The 23,290-nt window shown below is 39.8% G+C and overlaps 1 protein-coding gene across 1 annotated transcript in view; it reads left to right on the plus strand.

Annotated features, from left to right (window-relative positions):
- Positions 1-23,290, plus strand: part of adam19a (ADAM metallopeptidase domain 19a) — a gene marked incomplete at its 5' end in the record, with an annotated part of 160,068 nt that overhangs the window by 109,665 nt on the left and 27,113 nt on the right. The window contains 8 exons of the mRNA XM_079214914.1: positions 6,770-6,953; positions 11,316-11,381; positions 11,997-12,068; positions 12,389-12,555; positions 15,443-15,527; positions 19,451-19,593; positions 19,966-20,143; positions 22,538-22,627. Coding sequence (XP_079071040.1) covers positions 6,770-6,953; positions 11,316-11,381; positions 11,997-12,068; positions 12,389-12,555; positions 15,443-15,527; positions 19,451-19,593; positions 19,966-20,143; positions 22,538-22,627 — 985 coding nt within the window. The remainder of the gene's footprint in view (positions 1-6,769; positions 6,954-11,315; positions 11,382-11,996; positions 12,069-12,388; positions 12,556-15,442; positions 15,528-19,450; positions 19,594-19,965; positions 20,144-22,537; positions 22,628-23,290) is intronic.

Here is a 23,290-nt window from a genome sequence, read left to right on the forward strand (position 1 = left end):
TGCATTATTCAATTTTTTGATAACTAATACTGTATGGCTGTGTCAGTAAACTAAAGACACAAAACTGACTTGGACTTTGGGATATAGTTTGATTAAAGTACATAATGTCTTTTCAAAACTCTTTTTTTTCACTCGTTGAATTTTTTACATCGCAACAGCAATCAATGCTCTGAAAATAATACACAATCTGGTATCTGTGGCTGTCACAGGACTGTGATAAGCACGTCCAATCAACACATATAGTTAAGGTTTCGTTCCACTGTCAGAACTCTTGTATTTTCTTCAGATTGTAAAATTGGTAATTTGATCCTCTTCGGGGATCCAGGCAGCAGTTTTAAAAGTCTTAGATTTTCACAGCTTCAGACAGGTTTTAATATGGAAAGCCTTTCATATTGAAGGCTCAGATTGAAGCTTTCTCCTGGCAAAGATGCTGCGTGTCCCCAAAAATATATTAGATAGAGACATCAAGTTACAGCTCAGTGGGGCTTTAGTAGGAATTAATTCCAGAGTCCGTTCATGAATCCAAACAGATACAAGTTTTTATTACGTTGTAAGAAAATCTTTATATTTTTCTCCCTGATGGAGGCGGGTTCAGTGCTGACACGTCCGTCGGCACTCCCCAGTCCCTCTGTCCTGATCTGGGAAGGAAGCCAGATGCTGCTTGTTGACATCAGCGTTGATGGGAACAGAGCAGACGTGGGGCCAGAATAAAGATCCGTGAGCCAACAGACTGTAAATGCTTTCTAAATGTCCCGTCATTCACACAGCTGACCCACACAAGTTGGTTCTTGGACTGAAAAAGGTTGAATTAAGGGATGTAGTCATGAATTGACAGAGGGATGACTTATGTCCTGCAGTCCGCTGAGCACAAAGAGTTTTTGACAGAAACCTTTTGTCTGCTATGATAGCATATACGTATATATCTTCGTTTTCAGTACTTAGAAATAAAGCAACTTGCTGAAGACTTCCAATCATTTTAAAGCGGTGAATGTGTTTGCATCTGTCAGCTCTGCCTCGCTAACATGACACATAATCCAGTAAGATTTCTCTCTTGAATTTCAAATTCATCAGCAAAATATGGAGCCTTCCCAAAATCCAGGGCTCTTTCCAGAACACTGGAACAGCTTCTTGAGATAATAAACATGTTCCATCCATTTCATTCTAAGGCACAAAAAGAACTTCACATGTTGAACGTCCCTTGGAAACCTGTAGCGTAGACGTGCATCCCAGGGTGCTCCAGTAGACTGTGACATCACTGTTGGGCGTGGTTACCCCCATCATCGGCCCATCAAAGGACAGGGGAACTCTACTTCAGCCTGATTAAGTTACCCCTTAAAGACACTGTCTAGGATTTGAAAATTAGAAAACTTCCGACTTTGGTGCCCCTAGTGGTCATCTCCAAAAGGACATTGTGGCAGACAGCTATGCAAACCGCTCTCCTCCACTATGGAGCTGAACTGGACTGAAAGCTACACAAAGATGAAATCGTTCATGAATTAGAAACAGTAGCCTCATGTATGATTGACGCAATGTTGTCCCTGTCCCACTGAACATTTATTTAGTCTCCCCTCTCCATCTATGTGTGTTCTTCTTCAACACAAAGTGATTTTGAGGCGATGAATGTAAATGTTTTTGGAGGCAGAATAATAGTAATAGTAATAATGTGCAAGGAAAGTCAAATCTGCAGAAAGATGAAAGCGGTTAGGTGTGATTCAGCGGCGGAAAGAGTGATGTGTTCTTCCCAAATCACTTTTTCAATGCTTCAACATCTTTGAAAATATCCTCTGCTCGGCAACAGCGCGGTCATAAACTATGAATCAACGACATCTTTCACAAAACAACAGCGTGACTCCGCCGTCCGTCCCCATCGCACTCATTATGAGATCATGATTGCAGCACAAACACGTCCTGGATTTTAACGAGGAGTTGTGGAAATGACAATGTTTGTTGATTTTACTCCTGGTATATGAATAGAATGTATGTTTATAAGGATGAAAGAGTAAAAAGGTAACTTGATGACACTATTTATTGTGTTCCAGCTGCAGTGCTGTATAAAATATGTTTATTTTCTCCGTGGATTTGAGGCTTTTCTTTTTAATGGCCAAACTACCGCACGACCCTGAACTCACAGGGAACTGATGATTATGCAAAAGAAAAAAATCTTATGATTGCAAAAATTGCCAGTTACCAGGGGCCTCCCCCCACTGATAATAAAATTCTGGATCAGAACTTTTGGTTTAGGTTTCAGCATTGACCCGTCTCCTTATCTGCAGCCCTCCAGCAGTTCAGAGTGTTTTCATTCCCTGTCCTGTCCCGCAGTTCTCAGCTCATTTCGCCCGCCAGCCACTTTCATGCCATAACGAGGTGTTTTGTACAGACTCAGGATGAATCACATGGTTTTAGGATAGATTGATAAACAACCTTCGACACATAATTACTTAAGAAAAAAAACAGTATTTTCTCAAAAAGCATGACCCCAAACAAGCCGTGCCTATAGCAGTGTGAATGAACATAGATCCTGTCACATAAAATGTTTTTCTTCTCTTTGTGTCTATCGTGTCTGCTCTGAAATAAACAAGGTGAAATATGTTTCATACAAACCTCTAATGCGTATAGAAGCTCAGCGAAAGAGCACTGTAATGTTGTTCCCTTTGTCGGCTTTTCATTTTATTTTCTCCTTATTTGCATATTAGGTATTGAGGTAATCCAAAGGCAACAGGAAGTAATCAGATGAAATTACTTTTATGATGTGATTTATATGGATTTGGTTTCTGATTACATTTTTCACACGTAATTGTAACTGCATCAGATTACATTTCTAAAGTAACCCTCCCATCCCTGACTATCAGCTTGTTTTGCATGTCATTCTTCACATCCACCAGCGTCTCTGACTATCTACCATTAACACTTTGGGTCTCTTATCACTTTTGCTCATTCACACACAAATACTTAGAAATCTGACTTGGCAGCAGACTGTCATTCAAGATTCATATTCAACATCTTTACTCTAAACTTTTTGTCTTGAATTAAAGTTTGTCTGTCTTTTCTTAATGTCTACCTATTGCTCAGTCAGCTTCTATCTTTGCAATTAATTACAGATATTCTGTGCTGTCACTGCGCTATCGTTACTTTAGCAGCCGAACCTATTCATCACAGTGTGCAGCTCCTCATCATCATTGCTCTGTACGACAAGAAGGCATGCTCATCTCACAGTGTTCATCTTGCAAGCTCCACTGTTCAAGCTGCCAAACTATCTTGCATCTTTTCCTTCATTGAAATTTTGTAATTACACAAACCAATAACTAACATTGGATTGTTTCAGGTAAAATGCACCGGTTGAATGGAATAAACTGCCCTCAAGTTAAATCAGTTTGATCTTTATTCCCCTTGGAGATTTTAAAGCTTTAATATCTTGTTTTTCTAATGACTCAAGTTTTAATTTAACAATTTGTTTTGGATTTGGATGGACTTATTTTTGTTGTTTTCGTAGGCTGGTTGTGGGGTTGTCTGATTATGAATGTTTAAAAAAATATATAATAATACAAACTAAATAAAAACGTTTTTGTAGATTTTGAGTGGGGACATGAATATCATTTGCACAGGAATAAAGGACTGTTATCTGCATACAGATGGATGTTATAATACAATGAAGAGGTATATTGTTTATATAAATAGTGAATAGACTGGTCCAAGGACAGAACCCTGGGGAACTCCCTTTGTCATGGGAAGAAGCAAGGACTGGGTATTACCTATCTTGACACACTGCAACCTAAAATAAGAGACTATCATGACCAAAACCCAGAGAAGAAAGTCTTTGTAAAAGCACAGTGGTCACCTGAATCAAAATACTTTATTAAATCAATAAAAATAGCAGAGATGACACTTTGTTAGTGGGTGGGGTACGGAAAAGGACCCAAACAACAAAGCAAAGGTTAAAAAAGAATATTTATTTACAAAAAACTAATGACGAGCCTCCAAAAGGCCGAGAGGGGAAAAATGGAGCAAGAAACAAAAACAGGAATCAAAAAACGGACAGGAACAAGACTCACAAAACGCAGGAATCCAACAGCACAAACACGGTCTCATCACACTCAAACACGCAGTACAATCCCACACCGGGCACAAGACAAACAGGGTTTAAATACACAGGGGAGGGGCAGGTGATTAGACACAGCAGGAAACAATTAGCAGACAGGGCAGACAATCAGAGGGACAGGAAGCGCAAGGGAACAAAGGACACAAGAGGCAAGGACCTTCAAAATAAAACCGGAACACAAAATACACCACATCATAACACTTTAAGGTCCCACTGACTACCAAAACTGACCAAATGAAAACAGTTCAATGTCCGTTCTGCTCCCGTTCTATTTCTGTGTCAGACACTACAATATCAGTCTGAGCCTGTCAGTGGCAAAAACAAGGTGCAATTACATTGCACCCCGTTTTCGTGGCTGCCGACTGCAGCGCTCTTGCTCAATACTGGAGCAATTTCAAAAAGTGTTGTCCCCATTAGTCACTTTGACACAAAAGTATGGGAAAAATAGGTAACAGGTTGAAAAGTACCGAAGTTGCCCTTTAAATCTTTTTTTCATACATTGATCATTGATTGGCCACCGCAGGGTTACGTCAGGTTGCGTTTCTCCAAAGGTGATTCTGTCCAAACTACCTACCTACGAAGATACAAGATGCGGGCTAATTTTCAGGATAAGATGACTTAGGTCTGGCTTTTCGATTTCTCAAAGCAAGTTTAGATAAATCACCATAGCAACACATTTAAAAATGTAAACCTACTGAAATTCACTGGATAAGCTGGCCACTCCCACAGGACAAAAAAAGGCAGCTCACTTCCTCATTGATGAAGGAGCGATATTAGTTATATTAGTTTTATAGGGAGAGAGTTCTTCCAGATCGCCAAGATCCGTTCTCACATCAGGATGACTTCCTGTAAGAGCGCTATAGATTCAACTGACAAGAATAATTTATTTACGAGAGCAGCCCATTGCCCGTCTCACAGACAAATTGCAACGGTATACTTCCTGTTTATATATACACTACTGTATCATTGGAACTGTAGTTACCAAAGTTACAGCAGGATTTCCCCCAAATAAAAAGTAGGTACAAAAAAATTGTGAAAAAATATCCTCCCTATTGTTGCCCTATCATTTTTTTTTTAAATGACTAAAATTACACTGTCATCTAGTCATTCTTATACACATATTTGGCCTGTGTTGAATGCCTGTTGACATATGAGAAGCAGTTGTCCCAATTTTGAGCCCAGTATGTAAATTGGTAGGTGGAGCTGGCAGACTTGTCAATAAACGTGGTGTCTAGTGAGGCAATGCGGGATACTTTGAGGACTGATATGATGGGTCCTACAGATGAGACAGCTGAAGTAGCCATGCTTATTAAGATAAAATCTTGAGTATGCATGAATTTAACTAGTTTTTACAAAGTATAGGCAAAAGTGTTTATACCTCTTCCAAAGGTTCACATTCAAAGGCGGGGCAACAATCTGAAGTCATACAGAGGAACAAGACGTAATGAATGTCATCCTACACAAAAAGTGACAGAAGTAGTTTTAACACCTCCACAGATCCAATCAATTCTGCATGAAGGGGTCCGTTGGTTGTCTGTCCCATGGATACAATGCAAATTAATGCTTTGCAGAACAACGGACATAAACATGAACTGGTTCTTAGAGTTCGGGAAAAGGATGAAGAAACACATTGACATTACATAAACAGCTTGTACAGTGTAATCATTTTCTACAAGACATTTTAAGACGTTTCACAATGTCTTTGCCTCAGAAACCTACTCTGCCCTCTGTAGCACTAGAGAGCACAGCACACAATCCCCGGTCCACAGTCCCTGGAGGCGCTCAGTGAGGGAGTGGGAATCCAGTGAAGAATGATGAGTTTTAATCTTCCCTGAGTCATGCAGAGGTAGTTGGCGGAAATTCACTGCTGCACCCTGCAATGTGTCCTCACTCTGTTGTAGCCTTTGAGAAGAAAAACACATTTGAAGCAATTTGAAAGTGCCTGTAGGGACAGAGGAAAGCTACAGCGGGTAACCAAAACGAATACAGAGCAAGTGGCATTATGTCAGTGTGAAGGGGAACATGTGGCACATGTATGTCTCTCTTTAGAGGACACTTGTTTCAATAGTGCACTTAGAGATCGTTTGGATAAAAAACATGCAATTGTAGGCTACAATAGTTGATATAGAATTGTGAAATAATATGTTTGATGTAATATGTATCTCAATTGTTTTATAACGTGCTAGGATTCATAAAACCCACTGGTTGATCAAAAATACAGAGAAAACCTGTTGTTCCTGTTTGTTGACTGTTCCTGCACTGTTTACTGCAAATACTACCTGGAGCCAATCAGTGGTGTTTTTTTAAATGACTTTTTGTATGATTTTGCTCTCAGCCAATCACTGCAGACATTCTTCTGTTTCCTGCAATGGATAATTGTTCCTCCACCGAAGCAGTTACAACCCGTAAAGCTGGGATTGCCTGACTGCACATTGCTCTGAAAGCAGCTAACGATGCTAAAAGAGCAAACAACGCTAACAACGCCGACAGTGTTGACAGTTTTAGCCTTGGGGTGGGGGGGCATATTAGGCTTTTGTCCCGCCACCTTGGACGTCATTATCAGCGATGAGCGCTGTGTGAGCGCTGTACAGGGTCAGCAGCCAGTGGGGAACTTTTTTTACGATACCCAGCCTTAATTATTTCCCTCCTGCCTGTCTTTTTTCCTTCACACAGGGGCCTGATATCCTTGAATTCCAGTGACACCTACTACTTGGAGCCAATCAATGGTGTTGATCCTCTCCACCATTCACTGTGGACTGCAGAGGAACTGCCAATTAAAGGTGGACACTGTGGGCATGGCCATCACACCACACAGTCCAACCACATCTCCAACCTGCTCAGACAATTTCATTCAAGGGTGAGTCTCGCACATTTATACCACAATTATTAGGTTGTTTTCCTGATAAAGTACTAGTGTGACAATACTATAATTGTCTCTTCGACACTCACTTTAAAGGAACAGACAACAAACTGGGAAATGCATGTGTTTGCAGTCTTGCCCTAACACAGACGAGAAGATCAATAACAATTTAATTTCTGTGCAAAGACAAAGACGTGGATTTTCCAAAATAATGGTCTGTCCCAAAAACAACTGAAAAAAAGATTACTACTGCAATACTAAAGCAAAAATAAATCGGGTCTTTAAGCTTTGTAACAACTTTTTCTCAAGGGTTTTGATGTCCTTTAGATGCAATGGAAATCTATATTCCACTCAAGGCGACTTTCTTGGTGACAGGGTTGATTTGATAATGATGTTTCAATCAGACTATTGTCACATCAGACACCTGACGCCTTTAGTCAAGTCTCAGGGCATCAGCTCTAATAACAACCTTTGAGTGTGTGCCAGGTTTGATGCGTGCTGATCACTTTACGTCACCGTATGATGATGTCACACAAGCACACAGGGCCCAGGGAAGAGAGCTAATCTCGCTAGTCACAATTTAACCGAGAAACAAATGTGCAATTTTAAGTGAAGAACACTACTGAATCAGATTGGATTCACTGTCAAAATCAACTACTCTGCAGCAAACAGTCCAAAGCACAAACGCCAATTGAAAATGTATCCAGTACAGCAAAGCCTCCACCTCCACATACATTTGACAGAACCTTGGCATTTTAAAATCAACATCCCATAGTACTCACTCATGGCTTGTGTTTTCTCTTTAACTTTATCCTATTCTGTCATTTAATTTTGTTGTAAAAGAATATATTTTCAAAATAGAAACCTATTGGAGGATGATGGTTTCAGCTAAAACACAGCAGTATCTATCTAGTGTTTGCTAAAATTAGCCACCACAAGCTACAGGTTAAACCATACCAAGTAAGGCTGTCACTGTAAAACCCTTGAGCGTATTTAATTGAACAAGAATATATTTTGTGGCAAGAGAATTAAACATTTAAAAAAAATGACAGCCTGGCTTTAAACCAACCATATAGGACAACTCCAGAACTTTACTTGGACCAGTTGAAGTAGACACCTCAAATCAATGCTACATTCACAGGGCCAACACACCCATTGCCATATGAAGGCCTCCTCAACAACATCTATCTGTACGCTCCAAACCCATTTTCCTGTGAAGTGGGAGTAGCGTTAGTCATCGTATGAAGAAGGGCGTTCTTGGCAATGAACGACGAGTTCAGAGACTCGTCTCCAAACACTCCCAGTCACATATTCACATGTCAATTACACATTGCTATTTGAGTTGGCTGACTGAAACATAACATATACAGCTTCATGCCATGATCAGATGCATAGCTTAAAGATTAAAAGCAATATCAATTCTATTTAGTACTATAAGCCTGAAAAATGTAAGCATATCAATGAAAACAGACTTCCACAAATGATGAAAAGACAGCAAAAAGGGTTATAAAACATCTGAAAAACCTTTTAGAATTCCTCTGCAGCATTATCCATGTGGCTTGTATCCATTCGTGGGCTCGTGGAAATCCAAGTGCAATGATTTTTTCTCATCTTTTGCCAAACAAAGCATTTTGTTTGGCAAAACCTGGTGAAAAAGTTGAGGTTAAAACTGGATTTTTATTTTCGAAATAAGCTGTGCTTTTCAAATAATGTAAAAAAGCAATTAGTTGCTGCTATTTTTTTACCTGTGTTGGACTATGGTGATCTTATTTATTTGCATGCCTCTGCTAACTGTCTTCGTATGGTGGACGCAGCTTACCATGCTTCGCTGCGGTTCATTACAAATTGTAAAGCTCTGGCTCACCACTGTGTTATGCTCTCGGGTAGGATGGCCCACTTTGGCCACCTGTAGGCTCTGTCATTGGTACACCCTTATTTGTAAGGCAATCCTTGGTCTGCTCCCAAACTACCTGTGTGTTTTTATCATGCAGAGAAGTGTCGGACAATACTCTTTGCGTTCTCAGGACTTGTTTATGCTCACTGTCCCAAATGCCAGAACGGAAATGGGAAAAAGGGCTTTTGTGTACTCTGCCCCCTCATCTTGGAATATGTTGCAGAATGTTTTAAATCTCAGAGAACTTATACTACTGACTGCTTCTAAATCTAGAATGAAAGAAATAGAGGCAGGTTCCCAAAAATGTAAATGTTTCTTAAATTGACTCTGTTACGTCTCTGTCTCTTAGCTTTTAGTTTCTTTTAACTTGTGTTGTTCTGTGTTTTTTGTCTGTAACTATGTGTTTTTTATGCTGCTGCCTGTCTTGGCCAGGTCTCCCTCGAAAAAGAGATTTTTGATCTCAATGGGACTCTCCTGGTTAAATAAAGGTTTAAATAAAATACATTTCCTGTGAAGGAATTTGTTTTGCACGCATGCGCACAACAAATTGCCCATGAATGTGAGTACTATATACACTGTTTATTGTGTTTTTTGTTATGTTCCTTCATCGTCATTTCATTCGTTGAACTACTTCAAACAGCTGAGGGCTCAGTGTGTCTGGGATCTCACAAGTCATCACAACCTTTGAGTGTTGTATGCAAAGAAATGGAATTTCATTGAAAAGATACAAAAACTGTTGTGATTCATTCACTTCCTGTTATGTGATGGACTGAGGCACAATGTTTGGTTTGGTTTATTACCCAAAAATCCCCGAGCACATGAGAACATTTGGCTGTGCAGGTTTAATGGTCTTTGTCGTATGCAAACACAATACTGAATAGGTCTCTGTGCTATTTCAGGGGCAAAATTGCTCTCGCTCCACCTGGAAATGGAGGGAATTATGGCTTTGACTCATCTTTTCAGGTCTGTTTAGGCTATGGCTGTGAGTCAATTTCCTGTGCTTCTATAGATAAGAAGAACTTAACAGAAGTCTAATTTGCTCAACTGCAGTCATAGATGACAAAAGGCTCCTCAGTGGGCCCTTCTGGCTTCATCTGTCACCACTGCTGGGAGTCATTCTTTGGTTTTCCTTCTCATATTTCCATATTGATCATTTTCCAGTTTACATTCTCAATCACTATAAACTGTTAATCATCACCATCGTTCTCTACAGCCCTCTCAGCCCTCCACCAGGGCATCATCCTTTTCCCTTAGTCCTCCATCTTCCTCCCTCCTGCACCAGACCCCTTGGCTCTCCCAATTCCCTCCCCTGCCACCCATTAATCCTGGGTTGTTATGCAGAGATGCCAGCCACCAGCAGGCCCTAGACCAAGTCCCAAGGCTTCCGCCACTATTTGCCTCTCAAATAAACAATGCGACATGTGAATGTGCTAGTGCGGATATGTGCCACTGATTCCCCGCCAATTGGTGTGGAGTCCAGAGCAAGTCGAGGCTGCAGTCTCCACATAAATCAATGGGTTTTAATTACAGCAGAGCCTTTCCCTAATTGCTGTAATCAAGCATTAGGAGGATGGAAACTTAATGATGGTGGCATATAAGGAGTCGTAAAGCTTTGTAAACACAACCGCATAGATGGCTGGGAGGCTACGAGGCTTTTCACTCTTTATGTACCACTCTCAGACTTTGAACCCATTTTATAACGTGTTATACTGACAACACTACCTGCTCACCTGTATCAGTGTTTTATATTCCACATCTTATATGTTCAGTATTTCCCCCAGAATTGTTTTGTCTTGTTGGAGCAAAACAATCTCTGCAGTATGAATACTACGGTACAATGAGCACCTTGATGGTAGTAGGAATCACATTGACTAAATCCCACAAAATTGACATTTTGTTCTGTTCTGTACTGTACTTTGTCTGTGTACAATGAGTGCTGCCTTATTGACTTCTTGTGAATAATATTTAATAGAGTTTTCTAAAAAAATAAGCTCACAGAAATCAGTGATTGGCTCACAACAGGAAGATAATAGGGAATGTATATTGTGTTTTAAAAATGCCACAGAGTTTAACTTAAATTATTATATTATATTTATATATATATATATATATATATATATATATATATATATATATATATATATATGTATATATATATATATATATGTATATATATATATATATATATATATATATATATATATCTCAGGGTAAAAGAAAAGGAAATAGATACTACAGTTCTGTCTTACCTTCTTTCACGTCCAGATCAATAATGTATTAATAAAATCATTATTAATGTGGAAAATAGTTCATGCCCTCAGAGACAATCCTAAAACAGTTTTATTTATCAATGTTCCTTAATTAATTTGAAAAAAGTCAGAGTATGGAGTAGAATAGTGTGTTCTATCAAACCAATGCTGTCTAGTGCATAACCATGTTCTACCCGGCTTTGTCTTTACTGTCAGGTTAAGAGGAACGCCTGGGGTACAACCAAGTACATGGAGCTGTACATAGTGGCTGACAACACACTGGTAAGCTGGCATTACCTCTCCATCGACTCATCCAACTCCAACATTTCTGCCTTCATCAGCGTGAGCGCCACATGTGTCCCCTGACGTCAGTCAGCCATCAAATGACGCACCAGGACGGAAACACCATCCACATCTTAAACAATTATCTAATTCCAGCAAATGGAGCTCTTTCATACCGAGAGCTCTTAACTGATGATAGTCACAGCGAGGCGGAAGCATGTGGAGACGAGGCGGAAGGATTTTGTCTGCTTAATGGCATGTATTTAGGTGGAATCTAAAGGTGGAAGGGCTTTTAAATAAACACTAAGCTGCAGTGACGAGACGCTACGTCTTCATAAAACCCAGCTAGGGTTTTGTCTTCTCCATTAATGCCATGGTAACGGCACATGGTGACCAGTAAGAGTCTGGTCCTCTCCTTCTGTAATTGGTATAATTATGATAATGGAGCAGGGTAGAATTGGTAGAGCAGGACCAGTTGGGTTATAGTTATGTTTTCATGGGACATTAGTCTCTGCAGGGAACTTCAGGAAGAATCATCTCATATATTTTATTTATTTTTCTGACCGCTGACCTCATCCATGACACTGATACTTCCCCGTCTTCCCTGTCTTGCAGTTTAAACGGCAGAATAAGGACTATGAAAAGACCAAGGCGAGGATAATGGAAATTGCCAATTATGTGGATAAGGTAAGGCTGATGGGTTCTCTTGCTGCAGACTGCAGTTCTCCATTCAACAAGATAATAGATTTGTTGTACAGTCAGTGCATATCTTGATGTCATCTATTACTAATAAACTCTGAGGTTTGTTGACGTTCAAAATAAATAATTAGTGGTTGAAAAGTGTACACAACTGGGGTATGAAGCCTCATCAGGAATCAATCAATAGTGTCCTTCAATAGCCCTTAAAGGCAGATTGGAGGGGAAATTGCCTCGCGTGACCAGACTCTGTTATGGGAGCTTATGACAAGATTGTGTGTGTGCAGGAACGTTGTTTCGTTGTGTGTTAGTTCTACAGGGCTCTGAACATCCGCGTGCCTCTCATCGGCCTGGAGGTTTGGACCGACAGGGATCAGTGTATCGTCACCGAGGAGCCAAACGCCACCCTCTGGTCCTTTCTTCAGTGGCGACAAAAGCTGAAGTCCCGCAAGAAACACGACAACGCCCAGCTGCTGACGTGAGCACTGGACACTCACACACAATCACACCGAAGCGGCAACGGCCATATCATTCTTGCATTTGCCAACGAGTTTGCTATATCAGCTTAAAAGGTCAATGCTGTGTTGACAACTTAATTCTCTGCTCCGAAGTGGCAAAAAAAAGAAACAATCTGTTATTGCAGGTCTATGGTCTGAGAAACTTGTTGAATGTATAACAGTAAAAGTAATAGAAATAATAACAAGCGTATCAGGGGGTGTCAAGCAGGCCAACGGCAGCAAGCACACAATCCAGCTGTGACCATGATCCAATGATACCTCCGAGACGAGAATGCACAAATTCAATTCAATTCATCTGTATAGCCTGAAATCACACATTTTCCTAAGAGTTCTTTAGAATCTGTACAGCATACGACATCCTCTGTCCCAGGACCACCCTCTACACTTTAACGAGGGGAAAAAGGACTCTGGGGAAGAAGCAATGTTAATACCATACAGATGGAGAGGAGGAGAGAGGAGCTCAGTGTATCATAGGAAGTGCCCCAGCAGTCTAGGTTTATAGCAGCATTCCTAGGGTCAGCCCTAACTATAAACCTGAGCCAGCCCTAACTATAAACCTGAGCCAGCCCTAACTATAAACCTGAGCCAGCCCTAACTATAAACCTGAGCCAGCCCTAACTATAAACCTGAGCCAGCCCTAACTATAAACCTAAGCCAGCCCTAACTATAAACCTAAGCCAGCCCTAACTATAAACCTAAGCCAGCCCTAACTATAAACCTAAGCCAGCCCTAACTATAAACCTGAGCCAGCCCTAACTATAAACCTAAGCCAGCCCTAACTATAAACCTGAGCCAGCCCTAACTATAAACCTAAGCCAGCCCTAACTGTAAACCTAAGCCAGCCCTAACTGTAAACCTAAGCCAGCCCTAACTATAAACCTAAGCCAGCCCTAACTATAAACCTAAGCCAGCCCTAACTGTAAACCTAAGCCAGCCCTAACTATAAACCTAAGCCAGCCCTAACTGTAAACCTAAGCCAGCCCTAACTGTAAACCTAAGCCAGCCCTATGTATTTGCAAATCATAATTTACACTGATCTTTATAAAGTGGAAACTTCAGTGGAAACTTAGCAAATAATTCTAAATTCTCTCCAGATTGCTCTTGAAATGCACAGCAGCACTGTGACTGACTGACGGGACTCCAGCTGTTACTACAGCTGCCTCCACTAGCCGCTGAACTGCTCATGCTTTACATTCTTATCTGTTACTGGAAACTGAATTGTACATTTCAAGTTCTGACTTAATGTAACTATTCAGCTGCTGTAATCAAGATGTTAGACTCAGTGAGAAATAAAAACATAAACCCTGCCCCTGCAGAAGAATTTGGCCCTCTATAGACATTTGTAAACACTACGTTGTTACCTTCACAGAGAGGAGCCACGCTGTGTCCAATCCTGACCGATATGTGAATTACTTACACAGTCTGTTCTTGGAGAAGGGCTTGATGTATGACATACTTAAAGAAAGAAAAAGATAGAAGCTGTAGATCCACTGCAAAATTCTGCATCGAAATGGGAACACGTAGGATAAGATCACCTGAGAAAATGATACATCCACAGAGCTACTTTTATTGATTTATTAATTTACGCATTCATGCACGCTCCATAAAGAGGCTGGTGGTCTGCAGATCCCAGGTCTGCTAGTGCTCTTTTATCCGACCAATAATGGCCGAACCCACAGACGAGACAAAGCATACGAGGCCTCGCTGTGATCTTTTTCCAGTGTTGGAGCATTTCTTTCCAACAGCAGTTAATATTAACAGACCACGGCAGAGTCGGGCGAGCCTGGATATGAGATGTGGCTGTCTGTGATGGGAACTGGAACTTAGGACATTTATACTGGAAATATACCAATTTGAAGGACACTGTAGCATGTTGACACTCTTGATTTACTTATTGACATAATAAACATAGTCCATGCACATCTGATTCAAGGATTTATTTGCCAAATCAAAATTTAAGGTAATATAACAAGCAATAAATACCATGTCTTTGCGTATTGGTGGACTTTTAATACTACTATAATATTAATAATATTCACAATATTCTGATGTGTCTGTAACAGATCGGATCGAATCGGACGTTTCATCACAAACCCTAAATGCAGTCGTATGTTCACCACTTTACTCATGACTTTGGAAGACAAATTAGTGGCAAATAGATAGTAATTTGTAGGTATTTCCTCTTTTACTTGCTAAATTACTCGCTGCTCTCAACAATCTTTCTCTAAAAAAGGAACAGTACTTGCTTACTTGCTACTCTACCCACCTCTGACTACACATTCTCCGAGCGAGAGGAGCTGCTTTAGTTTTTGTTGGGAGTGAGAACCTCCTGATGTTAACACACAGGTTAATACAAAAGTTCACAATCACTGTACCAGCTAACAAGAAGGCTGATAACTCCACATCCTCCCTAAAACACCTCCTGTCCCCCGATGCGCCTCTGTCTGGCTCTGGTGGCAGAAACACTCCCACCTCTGGGGTTAGGTAATTTCATATTTTGTTAGTGTATAAATTGACAAATGATTAGTTAAACAGGGTTTTTATTAAGCAAAAGATCTCACTTCAGCCGACTCTAATTGGGCTGAACAGCATCGCAGTTTGACTGCCGGCGTACACACACTAAATTGTTGGCCCCTCTTGCTCGATAATTAGATGTGCCTGTTAGAAGGGCCTGTTTTGTTTTGATTCACCAGACAGGGCTTGATTTTGTTTTGGGATGCTAAGTGACAAGTTAACTGCCAGGAGACCACATGGGGAAATGGGGTTCTCCCACGTCTGATTGAAGGATTTTTCTTTGTGTGTGTGTGTGTGTGTGTGTGCGTGTGCGTGTGTGTGTGTCTCCAATAGCGGTGTGATTTTCAAGGGGACCACTATTGGGATGGCACCGCTGGAGGGGATGTGCAGCCTGGAAAACTCTGGAGGCATCAACGTGGTATGTGGCAGAGGCGTTTCTAGGATTCAAGGAAAGGGGGGGCTTAGCCCCTAGAGAAGAGGCATGTGTGCGCGCGCTGTGCGCGGCAATTTTTTTTCATTGTATTTAATTTATCCATTGTTTCAGACAGTTCATAGATTGGTTCAATCAGAAAGAGTGTGATTTTGCTCTGTAGTTTTGCTTGCATTCATTCAGTATATGATAATAGAAGAGACAGAAAGTCAGGGTCATAGTGAACACAAATATGAACTTTTCTCAAATAACGATACTTTTCCTGCTTGTAAAGGAAAGACGGATAAACTAGCTTTCATATCCACGTCACTCCCAAATCCAATGGATGGAGAATGGACCTGACAGTGTCAACTTTTGAGTTGTTTACTTGTTTTATTTTGAGCAGAAGGGAATAAGATTTTGATCTATTTTGTTGTCTGTGTAGTTTTTACAAACCAATGATATTTTTTGCTAATTTGGACACTGAGATAAAGATGAACTAGTTCAGTGTCAAATATACCATTCAATAGTAAAAAAAAACATGAATAACAAAAATAAAAACATTTCAAGTACATCTTAATTATCGAATGATAAATAGTGTATGATGGTACTCCTTGGTATAGTTTACTATGAGATAAACTCCTTGGTATACTTTACTATGAGATAAACTCCTTGGCGTAGTTTACTATGAGATAAACTCCTTGGTGTAATCCTGCTGTGGTTGATGAGAGACATTACAGAGTGAGAAAGCCAGCGCAGCAGCCTCCCCAAGGTCCTAGTGCCCTAAGGTTAAGATATGATGATAGGCTATTGGATTGTAATTTTAAGGGGAGAAAACATACAAACCAGAACACACGCACATATGTAGCATGTTAGAGTTATAAATAAGTTGTCTATGTGAGAAACAATAGTTTAATTTAATGACATCACCAAAATAAAAATAAAATAAAAAAAAATATTTTTTATTTTTTTATTTTTTTAAATTAATATTCGGGCCTAATTAAAAAACATTTTAAGCCTATGGACGCCACTGGTATGTGGGAACATGATCCATCATTTCCTCTCCATGCTCTGTTCATAAAAACTCACTCTTTCCCCTCAATATTTCCTCCCAGCTTGAATTCACCTTGTATCGAGGGTCTATGCTTTTGTGTCTGCAGAATGTCCTCGAAAATATAGACTTCTGGTCTCCACTTCTTCATTTTGCTTTAGCTTTAGGTTTTTATTTGGGGTCAAAGTTCAAATTAAAACCGCTGGTGTTGATGACGTTTAAAGGGGATGAAGCAGTGGTAAGAGGTTAAAGCTGCACTGATCGATATAATATAATAATAGTGTATTAACAGTGGAAGGGCTCAAAGCCACCCTGCAGTTCCATGCAACCCTTTTAGCTTCTTTCAGCTCCTTGTTTTGGTTTAGAGCCACAAACTGGACTGTTCTAGTTCAGTCCCACAGCTCTCTTCCGTATGCAGCTGTGTTCAGTTAAAAAGTATATCTGATAAACCCACTGAGCGCTACCTCCATTACATTTTATTTCCATATATGAACCAACATAAACCAAAGTTTGAGTAAATCTCTAGTGATCATATAATTAGCATGCATAAGCAAATCAAAAAACCCCGAAACAACTTCAAACCCCGAGAGGGAAATATGCCCAAAACTAATCAGCCCATGAAGTAGTATTCAAATGATCACTTTGAACATCGGCTACGGAGCAAACATTCGTCAGGCACACCGTAAGAAATGAGCTCAGCTGCTCAATGAACTTCATTTATTTATTTTCTCATAATTACATTACATGATTCTTGTTGCACTATGACTTTACATAATTAAATACATTTACTTAAAATTATGAAAAATCCTACCATAACGTTACTCTTGAACTTAATGATAATCTAATAGACACCACTTAGGAAGATATTAAAACAGTCCTCTGGTTCTCACTGACCGGTAAAGAAAAAGACGCACAACGATGACAGCATTTGTATTGTTGTAATTAAGTTTGTGAAGATATTTGTGTCAATGCACAACAAATTAAGTTTGCAACTAGTCTTCTGTGTATCGGCAATGTTTTACATAGCACTCATTTATTATAGTTCACTAAAATCTTCTGCAAACAGCAAACAACATGTTGCTGAAAAAGGAAGAAAAAATATTGAGTCATCTTGAGAAATTTGCAAATATCAAATTATTAATGTAGTTTTTTGTTGTGTTGCTGGAGTTTTGACCTCCTCAGTATCAAATAAATGTGCCAGTGGATTTTGTAAAAAAAAAAGAAGACAATAACATAACATAAAATCGTCACAAACAGTATATTTAACACACCGACATGATAATGATATCCATAATCTTAACTCAATCTGGCAAAAGAAAGTAAATAAGCATATTTTCCTGTTCCTTACCGAGCTGCCTTACAACGCATTAATTCAACAAAAGTTGAATTAATGCGTTTGTGGCTGAGCAGTGAAAACAGTGAAGACAAATCAGTACCTCACCTACAAGTTATGTCATATTATTTAAATAAGAATGATTACATTATCCTAAAATAAGACATGGATTTTATTTGTTATTATTATGTTTGTGTGGAATGTATTGCTGTCTGTCTTTGCGCTGCAGTACTTAAAGGACTTTGCAGCCATCTTGTTTAGTGCAGGATTTAAACATTCACACGCTGCCCTGCGTCCACGATGTCGTAGCATCCAGCCCGTGTAACTGTACGGCTTCACGTGTGCAGTGGACTGAGTGGATGCAGCCGGAGAGATCGATAGCTTTTCAAGCTTAATTAGCTTCTAATGGGCTGGCAGCTCTCCTGTGAGCAGAGGGGGGTCTGTGGAATCCAGATGTCCTGCGGCTCACCAGCACAGGACCAGCACAGAGCGCTCAGTGGCATGTGAAGGATTGCACTGCAGAATGTCGACATTTTCAGACAGTTAACGCAGCCCCGTTTCATACAGTATGCATAATTCAGGAGCGGGGCTAAGAGTGATTGACAGCTGTCAGCGGATCAAAGAGGAGCTAAATACATCTGAAGGATGTCTCTGCGGCTGTGTGCTCATGCAGCTCTGCGCTTGTGGGTTTGACCTTTTCACCTTTAGAACTAGGACATGGTGGAGTTAAACTCCAACTTTACATCATGTAGCCACTTCAAACACATGTACTCATTATGGGCTTCACTCTTTAGGGCCCAAAGGACTCTAAATGATTAGAAAGTTTTTATCGAGTCAAGAAAATAAAATCAAAAGATCTATATGAAAACACTAAGAAACAACAGATTGCAGAAACGTTTCCCTCCAGGTTCAGTCTGAGGCAAATATTATGCTAATTTTATAATTTAACTGAAATTTACTGTGAAAATAAATGGAGTTTCATAAATCCTTTGCCAAGGATAACATCCATCTGGATGACAACTAAAGGATGCACCCCAATTAAAAAAATGAAAGATTTAAAATGTATTTATTTGATTCCTTCTCTCTGCTGATGTCTGATGAGTGTACCTATGTTTCACTCTATTTATTTTTGTTTGTAATTTAGTTTTTTGGTCTGTAGGAGGAATTTGACGTCTTCGATATGTCACTGTTTATTGTTAACTATACTGATGTAAAATGTATTAATATTACCATATTTGTCTTTACATTTGGGGAAATACTCTTTCTTCCCAAGATGTAAACAAAACACTTCTTGGCCTTTATGATTTTGCTTACGGTGTTGCGATTGCGCATAATTCTAAATAGATCCATGCTTGATAAAGTTACCAAAACGCTACTGCAGACTAACTAATACATACACTGGAGGAGAAAGCTCATGAATTGCCTGGCATGAATGAAAAAAATATGCTCCGGTATGAAATATGTACCTAGAATGTGTATGTGTGCATCGGAGCAGCCATCATGATGTGGTCAGTCCCGTAAAGTGACCTCCCTCCATTTCCCCCACAGGACCACTCGGAGCTGCCCATCGGCGCCGCGGCCACCATGGCCCATGAGATCGGCCACAACTTTGGCATGAGCCACGACCATGACGGCTGCTGCGTGGAGGCTAGCGCCGAGCAGGGAGGCTGCGTAATGGCCGCCGCCACCGGGTGAGCCTCCAGCTCAGAGCTGCTTCCTCTCAGCCGACAGCGCCAACAGCTTGACATAAAAAGGAACAAAACTAAATACATATTAATGTGGCTGCCGAGAGGACTTGTCTTGTCACTAGAGATATTTAATTTCTCTCAGTTATTAAATCATAAACTTTTGTTCTACTTTTTTTCCCGTGTTGTCCTTTACAATAGCGCATAAATCAAACGGCAGTGAAAGCCTTTGTGTGTTGTCCTACAGTACTTAAATGTGTCTCAATAGGAACACAAGGAACTAATGTTGCATCCCAAGAAGGCAAAGCCAGAAAATAATATTCTATGGAATAAATTCTTCAGATTTGGCTTCTCAAAAGTGAAAATGTCTCATTTCAGGCATCCATTCCCACGCGTCTTCAGTCGCTGCAGCAAACGTGACCTGGACAGCTACTTCCAGAAGGGAGGGGGCATGTGTCTCTTCAACATGCCCAACATGAAGGACCTGGTGGGGGGCAAGAAGTGCGGTAACGGCTTCGTGGAGGACGGAGAAGAGTGCGATTGTGGAGAACCGGATGTGAGCATATTTATTCATTGAGTTGTCAGAACTAACCCGACCCATAAAACGACCACTTGGAATGAAATGATTGATTGATAATCATACTGCTGTTTCTGTATGTTTTTGTCCATTTACTCCATGCAGTGGGGTTTTAAGTTTTCTCACACTAACATTAACATTACTATCTGGTACAAGTGGCTGGCCGTCAGGTCTTTTTTTATTCATTTATTTTATTCTGTTGAGAGCGACTTTACTTTACTCTAAAACATAAATAGGTAGATGAGAGGGAAAGTTCAGTCTTGACCTTGGAAACAGTCGCTTGATGAAATAGTTTTCAAACTCCATTTGGTGATGAAGACTGAGATGTGGTTCTCTGTACAAGCCAGTAAGTGGAGGCGGTAACCTTTACTCCCTGTTTGCATGACCCAAAGCATGATGAGAACTGCAGTGCCAAAACCTGGACTATGTTCAACAGTTTCAACTGTCCATGAAAGCTTCTCTTTTTCATATACAGTATTTTTATAATTGACTTTATCCATCTGTTCATGTTCAAAAGTCACTGCAGCACTTTTTACTCGTTCAGCTCAGGTTAAAGGTGACGAAGAGCAGAGTCGTCATCAACAGTCAACAAACAGTGCGTTCCAGACTGTAAACTAGACGTAATACTCTTTCTCTGCTTTCTGGGCTTTTATTTTTTATTTTAGAAAAAGGATTTCAGAATCCACTCATGAAACTCACCTTTAAAAAACAAATCTTTTTCAATAAGCATTATTTGGAAATAAAGCGAGGAAGGCAAAGTTTATTATTTTGAAAATGTCAGTGTTGTCAGAGAAGTGGGTTTATGTTGTTGAGTCACAGAGAGACTTCACACTTCACACGGGCCTTTTCCTGTGGTTGTGTTTATCATCTCCTCTCTGCTCACCCCGCTGGCATACTTGGCTTCTTGTCTCTGGCTTGAGTAAACTCCCACGTCGGTTTTGAGTGACTTGGCAGCAACAGTAGATGGTTTCTTTCTGGATGTGGTGTGACACAGCAGCAGTATCAAGTCTGCAGAATCTTCAACATCTGTTGTCAATGCAGATGATGGAGCTGCAGGGCATCTGGAAAGAGTGTGTTTATTAACATTTACAACTGCAGACTTAAACCTTGTAACAACTCTTTCTTAATGACTCAATAACTGCTGACTTGATGTGTGGTTACCTCTTATTTAAAACTCATTATTGTTTATTACCCTTTCAAATTGCTTACTAACATTTACTAACTAACTAATGTTCATAACTGCTGACTTGAGGGCTTAGTACTATTTATTTATAAATTAGAAATATCTATAACGGCTGATGTAATGTTTATGACCCCTTATTAATGACTAACTAATATTTATAACTGCTGAGTTCATGTTTATGACCCCTTATTAATGACTTACTAATATTTATAACTGCTGAATTCATGTTTATGACCCCTTATTAATGACTTACTACATTTATAACCGACAACTTGTATTAGTACACTTCATTAGTGACTTATTAACATTTATAATTTCTGACTTAGCTGTCATTAAATAAACTATATTTAACATTATGAACATTAACATAGCAGTAAACAATCTTATCATTGTAAAAATATAGTGATTTAATGTCTACCTGAGCAGAGAATGAAGTCTCTCTTTCTGTGTGTGTTGTCCAAACTCCTCTGTGCTCTGTTGACGGAGCCTTGCTGGCTGCATGTGCTTTTAGTGCATGTAAGTGCATGTTAGTACTGAGTGTGCTCAACTGGTTAGCTGACTGACCTATTTTGTTACCTTTCATAAATGACTGTTATAACTACTGACTATATTTATATTAGTCGTCATAATTAATGGCATGCTATTTCATTCATTCTATCTTCAAAATCTTTTTCTCAATTTTCAGCAACCCTTAATAATGACGAACTAACATATCTAAATGTTAGCAAAACTGTTTATTACTTGGCTTAATGTCTTAGATGACTTGATGTTTGTTTTGCTCAATTAATTTCTTACAAACAGTAATAACTGCTGACTTGATGTTTATTGTACTTGATTAATGTCTTATTAGCATTCATAACTGCTGACCGATTAGCAGCCTTATTGAAGATGTACAACGATGTATAACTGCTAACCAGATGGTTTATTACCCTGCATTAATGACTAACATCTAACATATTTTTTACAACACCATTCTTATAGATGGTCTCCAACCAATACATGTTATTAATACTTTATAACCATTACATACGATCTATAAACCTTTGGCAAAGAGCGACATATTGGAAAGTGGTAATGTTTGATGTGTGATGTTGAAGAGGCGGTGAAGCAAGGTGGACTGACTGTGTGTGTGTGTGTGTGTGTGTGTGTGTGTGTGTGTGTGTGTGTGTGTGTGTGTGTGTGTGTGACAGGAATGCACCAATGATTGCTGCAATGCCAATAATTGCACCTTGAAGGAGGAGGCTCAGTGTGCTCATGGAGTGTGCTGCGAGGGCTGCAAAGTAAGAAACACACACATATATACAGACACACACACACACACACACACTCACACACTCACCTTGCATTTCATATCATTAGCTCCCTGTCAGTCAGCATGTCAGTGTGTTGACATACTGTACCCACAGCTTGTGTCAGCAGGGCTCACACCTCCACTTTGCTCTCATCTCACTGTTCCAATGCAAATCCTAACATCCATTGTCAGACCAAAGATTGTGGACCCAAATCCTGCTGAGCTTGAACCTGACAGAAGAGTCAAAATGCTGAAGATGGAATTAACTTCTGCGCTGTCTGCAGAAGAGGAGCTGCTCTTCCTCTCAGTCTGCGTTGCAATATTGTTTATCTTTCGACACACATTTTGTACAGGCTATTTATGGAATATATTGGATTCATAGACCTATTCCATATTATTATATTCTAGCATATTTTTATATTTTGTATACTTTTCTTCAGTTTCAATTCAGTACTGCCACGGCTGCTATATTACATAACGTTACATACTAATACTAATACTTTTTATGTTTTAAAATGCCTGTTTTGATTCCTTTCAAATGTCCTGCACTCGTGAATGTTATTCTATAGCATACATCAAATGACTATGAGTAAAAGGTTTAGGTCAGAGTTTTTCTTTGCCTCCTTTAACTCACTGTTCTCTGATAAACCCA

Source organism: Taurulus bubalis, assembly GCF_910589615.1.
Source record: "Taurulus bubalis genome assembly, chromosome: 3".
Classification (NCBI taxonomy): Eukaryota; Metazoa; Chordata; class Actinopteri; order Perciformes; family Cottidae; genus Taurulus; species Taurulus bubalis.